The sequence below is a fragment of the Camellia sinensis genome, chromosome 13 (genome assembly GCF_055761805.1).
Source record: "Camellia sinensis isolate YWXY chromosome 13, ASM5576180v1, whole genome shotgun sequence".
Lineage (NCBI taxonomy): Eukaryota > Viridiplantae > Streptophyta > Magnoliopsida > Ericales > Theaceae > Camellia > Camellia sinensis.
The window spans coordinates 122,828,465-122,835,729 of NC_138973.1; the positions used below are offsets into that span (position 1 = coordinate 122,828,465).

Consider the following 7,265-nt stretch of genomic DNA (forward strand, 5'->3'; position numbering starts at 1 on the left):
GTTCAAATAGGTAGGTTACTTTTGTGGCACTACGAATAAATTGAAGGTTGATAAAAATTTAAATTTCCATCAAAATGAGGCTCGTATGCCACATCTGAAAACAAATTGAGTAATTAAATTTGTATTGTACAGCCTCATTGATTTGTCAAATTAATGAGGTATTGAATATTCATGATGTACTGAATAAATGAATTTCCAAATCTATGAATGAATTTTTAAATATAAGATTTCCAACATCAGTAAGCCTTTGATAATTATTTTGTAACTGATTAAGACATGGTTATTAAAAACTGTATTTCTTTGGTAATTTAATATATGCGGATATATATAAGAAGACAACATCAATAAATTATGAATTGGGTAATCAGCAGAGAACATTTATCAATTGTCAAATTTATAGATTGGATTATCAGAATAGAACATCAGAACATAACTTGTCAAGTACTTGGTTAATATTGACAAAATTATAAAAAGCACTAACAACAAACAATAGCTGACAACCTCCCATTCCAAAAAAATAAGCAAAATTACATGTTTGCGTCGACGTGGTGAATTTAATTTTCACTGTAAAGATGCCACATATGTTCTATTAAATCATTACAGAGGGCATGATATGCATCTTTATATCTAATACCTAAATGACGAGACAAAAATGATTGGAAGTCGTTGTTAGTAGTACAGGACAGTTGTACTAGTGCGTTGGTTGATGAAAGTTTATAATTGAAATCAAGGTGCTCCTCTCTCTCATCTTCGACAACAATATTACGTAATATGACGCAACTCTTCATTATGTTCCCAAGCATTTTCGGATCCTAAAAACGTACAGCACCACCTATAATTGCAAATCGAGATTGGAGCACTCCGAATGCCCGCTCTACATCCTTCCTTGCTGACTCTTGCATCATTGCAAAATGTTGCTTCTTTGCTCCTTGTGGAGAAGAGATTGTTTGAACCAGTGTTGTCCATTGAGGGTATATACCATCAGCAAGGTAATAACTCATATTATAACTGTGTCCATTAATAGTGTAATGAATAGGAAGAGCTTTACCTTAAGCAAGATCAAAAAACAAGGGCAATCGATCCAACACATTCAAGTCATTGTGTGATCCAGACATTCCAAAAAATGCATGTCAAATCCACAAGTCATAAGAAGCTGTTGCTTCAAGAATGATGGTTGGCTTTTTTTGATGGTCTACGTATTGACCTTGCCATGCCTTTGGACAAATTTTCCACTCCCAATGCATGCAATGTAAACTTCCCAACATACCCGGAAACCCTCGAACCTCCCCAATAGTAAGTAATCTAGCAATATCAGTTGGTGTTAGAGATCTCAGATATTCTGATCCGAAGATTTCAATTACTGAATTATAAAAGTGTTGCAAACTTTGAATTGTAGTGCTTTCCCCAATACGTATATAATTATCAACTGCTTTTGTTACCACTCCATATGATAAAATTCTCATAGCTGAAGTCATCTTTTGTAGGGGAGACGATCCAAGAATATGAACTGCATCTTGTTTTTGAACAAAATATGGATTGTGTGCTTCGATGGCATTCAAAATTCACAGATACAAAAGACGACACATTCGAAAACGTCTTTGAAATATTATAGGTGAATAAACTGGATTTGCCGCAAAATAATCCATAAACAATCGCTCATGACTCTCCTTTCTATCACGACATATGTACTTATGGCCTACAACAGAACCACCTCTTTTCTTTGATCTATCAGTTGATTGCAGAATCTAAATCATATTAGCATTATTCATCTCATTAGCCTCTAAAAGTGTGACCATTTTTTCATCATCAGACTCATCATCAGAGGATGAGGAAGAAGAAGAGAATGAAAATAAAGTGAACATCATGGAATTTAAGATACTCATTATGCTCTGCTTTCTTTCAGTTATAGTGCCTTTCAAATATAACATACCAGTTGTCTGGTATATGGATAATGTGTTTATATCAAGTTTTGGAAGGAAATTATTATTGGAGGCAATCAAAAATGGAAAATATGTAATGGAGGGAAAAAGAAATAATAAACGAATTGGAAATAGAAAGGGAGAGAAAAAAAAAAAAATTTTGAGTTGGCTACCTGGTCGACCGGCCGGTCATTCCACCGGACGTCCCCTTTGTTTTGATGCATGCTACAGTGGAACGAGTGGAACTGCTCGTATCAGATTGAGAAAATTACCCTTTTTTTCACTCAGATTTGGTGAAAATTTTACTGAACCGTTGGAGATGCTCTCAAATACCAACTTCCAAATAAAAAAATTAATTGTTCAGATATCAACTACTAAACAAAAACCAATTGTTCGAACAAAAATTTTATTCAATAATTGATATCCGAATATCCAAACGCTTATTTTTTGTTCAAAGTTGATATCCAAACAATACAAATAGTGTGTACTGAGATAAAGTGCAATATGTAAATAGAATTTCCCCATAAACACTGTTGAATGAAAATATCAATTTACCTTTCTACCCTTCAATTATAGCCACCATCATCTGCATCTCTCTCTCTCTCTCTCTCTCTCTCTTTGCAAGTATATATAGGAAAGAGGATGTGCGTTTGGTTCCTTCATTGTTGAGAATTTGACATTAAAGTTAAACTGTATTAGAAGAAAACTTAACGGTGAAAGCTCTCGTAGCCTGAAAAATTGGATCTCACATTACTAAGAAGAAAAGAATAAATCACAACCAACCCAATTAAGCAATTGGTTATCTTTTAATGAAAAATGTATATCAATGAAATTTTAGGTTCCAAAATTTGCTTCTCATCAGTTCACAAAATCTAGAACCCTATATAACTTAAAGAAGAAGATGTGATAAATTCACCCTATGCCAGTGTCTCAACTGCAAACAATGACTTCAAATGAAACTCCAAAAACTCACCTGATTTTCGCCGATCTATGGATCATCTTCTTTCTCAACTAGTATTTTCTTACATGCCTCATAGCACATGAAAGAAATCCCAGCAGCAGGAATCAATTTCATGCAGCTCGGTCCCAACCCTCTATACAGGCCCGAGACCCCCTCGTGTTCAAGTATACTCACGAGGGCATGAAGCATGTTATTATATTGTCTTCCATTGAGAGCCCCGGCTTGCATGTGCTTTCGAGCCACCTCAAGTGGGAAAGTTGCGCTGCTCGAGATTGCGCCAGCTGCTGATCCTATCAAGAGGGTTGCAATGCTTCCGATTTCATCCTCATTAAAAACTTTCTTGTAAGCTTTTCGTAATGTATCGTATGCAAAATAATTGGTGGCAGCATATGGGACTACTCCGATCAGACTTGGGGTGAGGCCCCGGTATAGTTCTGCAGGTCCCTCCTCTTTGACAATTTTCAGAAAAGCGTCGAAGAGGTTTTTGTATACGCCTCTCTGCAAATAGGTGGATATTCGTAAGTAACGTAGATAAAGCAGCTTCATACTAAAAATAATACAAAAAAGGGAAAGAAAGGAAAATGTGACATGTTGATGCTTTTATTTAGACCTGGACGGTTAGTCGAGTCTTGAGCAACTCGAGAGGGTAGGTGCATAAAGTAGAACTAATCCCGGCAATAGCACCTGCAATTGGAGATGCTGGTATTGGTAGTTTCTGTTGTTCTCCAGGTTTAGGTGTCAATTGCTTCTTAACTGTTTCATAAGCAAATAACTGCATAAAGATTGCAAGCAGAGAAGAGTGTCAAACAATTGGAACAATCTACAATAAACTTTGAAAACAATTAAAGACGAATATGATATTTGAATCAAACAACAGGGAAAAGGAGCCTCAATCCTCTTGAATGCATTTGGAATTTTATTTAAGAACCTAAGCACACATGCATGAAATTGGACACCATAAGGCCAAAACAACAATGCATGGAATATTACTTAACAGCTCCAATCCTATGAAAACTATAGAATATCCTTCATTTCATTTAGCAGCAAATCCATAGCAAGTTTTATGACAAAAGTTAGGCATGGGTTCTTTCTGCAAGACACATAATTCACATAGAGCCTTGCTAGAGACCCCGAAATTCACCCACAATAACGTGGCAGGTTTTAACTAAAATTTTATTGTTACCAGGGCATCAATTAAAATGGCGAGCATGTGAAATATCTTTGGAGGTAAGGGGATAAGTACATTATATTGGGCAAGAACAGTCCAAAAATAAATATTGCCTGAGAAAGGGCACAGTTCAAAGAGTACCATTTTCACTGTTACAAGTTCAATTTCAAGGGAAATAAATAATCAACACAACAGATGAGAGAAAAAAAAGTTATAATGGCATTGAGAAGTCAGAAAAAAGAAAAATGCATAAGGAAATAAATGTATGCCGCACACACATTCAATTTGAATTTGACTAATAGTTTTTAACTATAGAAACTTGTTTCAGACATGATTGTTTATGGTGGTATATAACAAGTTGTAAATGATAATGGTGATTTTACCATCCACTGATACTCGTAAGAATCTATTGCTATGTTCCTTTAAACTTCCAAAGATGTTATGCCTAATCAGAAATTCCAAGAAAAATATCTCATGAAAATTTTCGGTACCTCTGTAGATTATACATGAGTGGTCAAAGGATCGGTACTGCTACCATGAAATATCTTCAGCACACAAGCCAAGAGACAACATGCTCAATGCATTATCTTAGAGCCACCAAAACACAAGCACATTGGGGCACAAAAACCTTTATTTTCACACTTTAGAGATAATCATGATAGCAATTATTGGAATGAATCCATATGGGTTCCATTAATAAATAGAGTTGTAAAAAGCAAACAACTAAACTCATATTAAAGAAGGCATGCACATTTGTCCTAGTAACATAATTTTGGTCTAATGTCAAAGTTAACCTGAAACTAACCAACATGGTCACTTTAGTGGACCATGAACTACAAATTTACAAATGTTGGAGGCAACTGCTATATGAGAAATGAAAATTTACACAATAACAATAATTGTAGATGAACTGAATCATTCAACAATCATAATAAACAAAAGAGACAGATCATTTTCACAAGTTCATGGCTAAAAGATCAAGTTCTTTGCAATATATAAGTAAATGGGAAAATAACATTTCAGTGAAAGGGAAAATATTTACAAATTAATGAAAAACTTTGTTACATTAAAAGTCAAACTCATAAAGTTTTCCAAAAGATTGATATTTATTTTTGAAGTTGCCAGTGGTTCGTTATTCCCCCATAAACAGTCAACCAAAAGACAATTTGTTGCAACATTACAATGATCATCAAACAATACCAAATATCATATCTTATACAAATTGGGCTTAACACTCCATTTGGACTTATAGTTTAGGAGGGGAAGTGAAGGATTTGGAGGGAAAGAATTAGTTAATATCATGTTTGGTTTATTTTTAAGGAAGGGAATGAAAATGCATGGCGGGGTTATGAGGGTCAAGAGTGCAAACATTTTAAGCACATCTCTTCCCTTCCAAAATTGGGAGGAAGCAGAGGGAAGTGAAGTATTTTTCATAATATTATTTTGTAATATCTAAATAAGTACCATCCACTAAACTAGAAAAAAAACAAAAAAGTATAATCAAATAAAACAATAAATCCAACCACCACAAAATCTGCCAAGACTCAAAAACAAAAAGTTTTAGATGTGTATAGATGGATGCATGTAAGTAGATACCCAAGTTTGTGTGTGTGCACGCCCACAAAGAAAGCAAAAACTGGATTTCTCATACCTCAATTGCCCTGCTCGGTGCAACACGGATAACATTAACTAAATTCCCCCTAAATAATCCCTTCCATCCTTCAGTCTCCATGATATTCTGAAGCACTTCTGTAGTTGAGTTCCCACAACTCCCCACCATCAAATGCGTCCTTATTGTTTCCAATGGAGCAACTGATGTCCGCGACACTGCACCCGCAACTGCCCCACTCATCAACCTCCTCAGCGACGAATTCTCCATTTTAATTTTCAATCTAGAACCACCACCCTTTTTCTTCTTCTTCTTATTATTATTCAACAACAACTCATCCTCCCCTACCTCCTCCGCTTCCCCTGCCACCAGTTCCGGTACCCCAACAAACTGAAAAGCAGGCTCAGGCAACAAGTATTTTGTGTACAATTTCAAATATGGAAGGTTTAGACCACTGCTAGTTGAATTAGGAGAGTTTGGGGATATCCCAAATCCCATCCCAACGCTAGCAAATAAGCCACCAGGGTGATAACCTTCATCTTGAGGACACCATAGAAACCCAATTCCAGAATTTGAGAACAACCCACCACCATTATCTTCAAAACCTTGCAATCTTCTTCTACCCATGTTTATCAAACCTAGAACCAAGTATGTCCGTTCAAATTTTGTAATATACCCACAAGAACAAATGGATATAGAATCGTATGATTTGAGGTTCTAAGCAAGAAAGATTTAATTTTAGGTTAATGGGTACTCGAAAGAGGATGTTATAGCATCTGGGTATTGAAACATTGGAATAGAAAGAGAATCTTTAGCCGAATAAAAGGATTAAAGCAACAGAAACAGTGAATTGACAATAAAGGGTATAGAAAGCTTGTAGATATACAGAGGAATGAACGAAGGTGCGTGGAGATTACCAGGTGGGTTAGGTGAGAAACGCTAGAAACAGTTGGGAGATCTTGCTTTGATCTTTTGTCTCTTTCGCTCTCTTTCTCAACAACCATGTCCCAGCAGTGAAGCGAGGGATTGCATTTGCATATACGTCACAAGACTCTGGATTTTGGCTTTTGGCTTTGGGTTTTTTTTGTTTGTTTGTTTGTTTTGTTTTTGTTTTTAAGGACGGTGCTTCGGCTTTGCTTTGCTCTCCACAGAAGCCGTCTCTTTGCGCGTGAGGTAGAGAAGTCACACTTCACTTTCTTTCAACTAATTTTGACCTGATCGGGCGTCCGTGTGTTGGTTGGTTGGTTGGTCGGTGGGTTGGCTGGTTAAAATACAACCCCAAAATCTAAAAGAAAGAATCCAAACTCCATAGGATTTTTAAGGCGGCCGCGTTGTGTGATTAACTTTTTGTTTTACTGATTTTTTTGTTGATTTTTATTGGGACAATTATTCAAAAAAAAAAAATTTGAATTTGAATATTGCAACAAAATAGATTTTGAGTTTTTGAATTTATTAATTTAAATTTAAAATTTTTAATTTACTTTAAATCTAAATTATTTATCTATTTTTGTTAGGTAAAACTAATGCTGTGTTTGGTCGAGAGATTTAGGAAGAGATTTGAAAAGGAAAAGTGAAAAAGTGTGTGAAAGTTGGTGAAATATAAATATA

At 35.5% G+C, this 7,265-nt stretch overlaps 2 protein-coding genes across 5 annotated transcripts; both read right to left on the reverse strand.

Annotated features, from left to right (window-relative positions):
- Window positions 1-430: 430 nt before the first annotated feature.
- LOC114303357 (adenine nucleotide transporter BT1, chloroplastic/mitochondrial) lies at window positions 431-6,904 on the reverse strand. 4 transcript variants are annotated; one of them, XR_014349529.1, is made up of 5 exons: window positions 5,700-6,896; window positions 3,491-3,652; window positions 2,893-3,378; window positions 2,475-2,649; window positions 431-2,255 (listed from the first exon to the last, which is right to left on the reverse strand). XR_014349529.1 is itself a non-coding variant. In XM_028248502.2 (4 exons), the coding sequence occupies exons 1-3, from the start codon at window positions 6,282-6,284 to the stop codon at window positions 2,908-2,910; spliced, it is 1,218 nt and encodes a 405-aa protein (XP_028104303.2). In that variant the 5' UTR covers window positions 6,285-6,896; the 3' UTR covers window positions 2,309-2,576; window positions 2,893-2,907. The 4 variants fall into 4 exon arrangements, 3 of the variants coding, with proteins under 3 accessions (XP_028104303.2, XP_028104302.2, XP_028104304.2); XM_028248502.2 differs by lacking the exon at window positions 431-2,255 and having other exon boundaries at window positions 2,309-2,576; XM_028248501.2 differs by lacking the exon at window positions 431-2,255 and having other exon boundaries at window positions 2,309-2,649.
- LOC145805684 (uncharacterized) lies at window positions 813-1,475 on the reverse strand. The gene is made up of 2 exons (XM_082900861.1): window positions 1,268-1,475; window positions 813-1,048 (listed from the first exon to the last, which is right to left on the reverse strand). The coding sequence occupies exons 1-2, from the start codon at window positions 1,473-1,475 to the stop codon at window positions 813-815; spliced, it is 444 nt and encodes a 147-aa protein (XP_082756987.1).
- Window positions 6,905-7,265: the final 361 nt, after the last annotated feature.

Excerpts from the sequence above, each read along its gene's own strand:
- LOC145805684 (XM_082900861.1), bottom strand. The coding sequence starts at position 1,475 with ATGACTTCAGCTATGAGAATTTTATCATATGGAGTGGTAACAAAAGCA. Across the intron at positions 1,049-1,267 it reads GGAGGTTCGAGGGTTTCCGG|GTAAAGCTCTTCCTATTCAT; the intron begins GTATGTTGGGAA and ends ATCTTGCTTAAG.
- LOC114303357 (XM_028248502.2), bottom strand. The coding sequence starts at position 6,284 with ATGGGTAGAAGAAGATTGCAAGGTTTTGAAGATAATGGTGGTGGGTTG. Across the intron at positions 3,653-5,699 it reads CACCGAGCAGGGCAATTGAG|TTATTTGCTTATGAAACAGT; the intron begins GTATGAGAAATC and ends ATCTTTATGCAG. Across the intron at positions 3,379-3,490 it reads AGACTCGACTAACCGTCCAG|AGAGGCGTATACAAAAACCT; the intron begins GTCTAAATAAAA and ends ACCTATTTGCAG.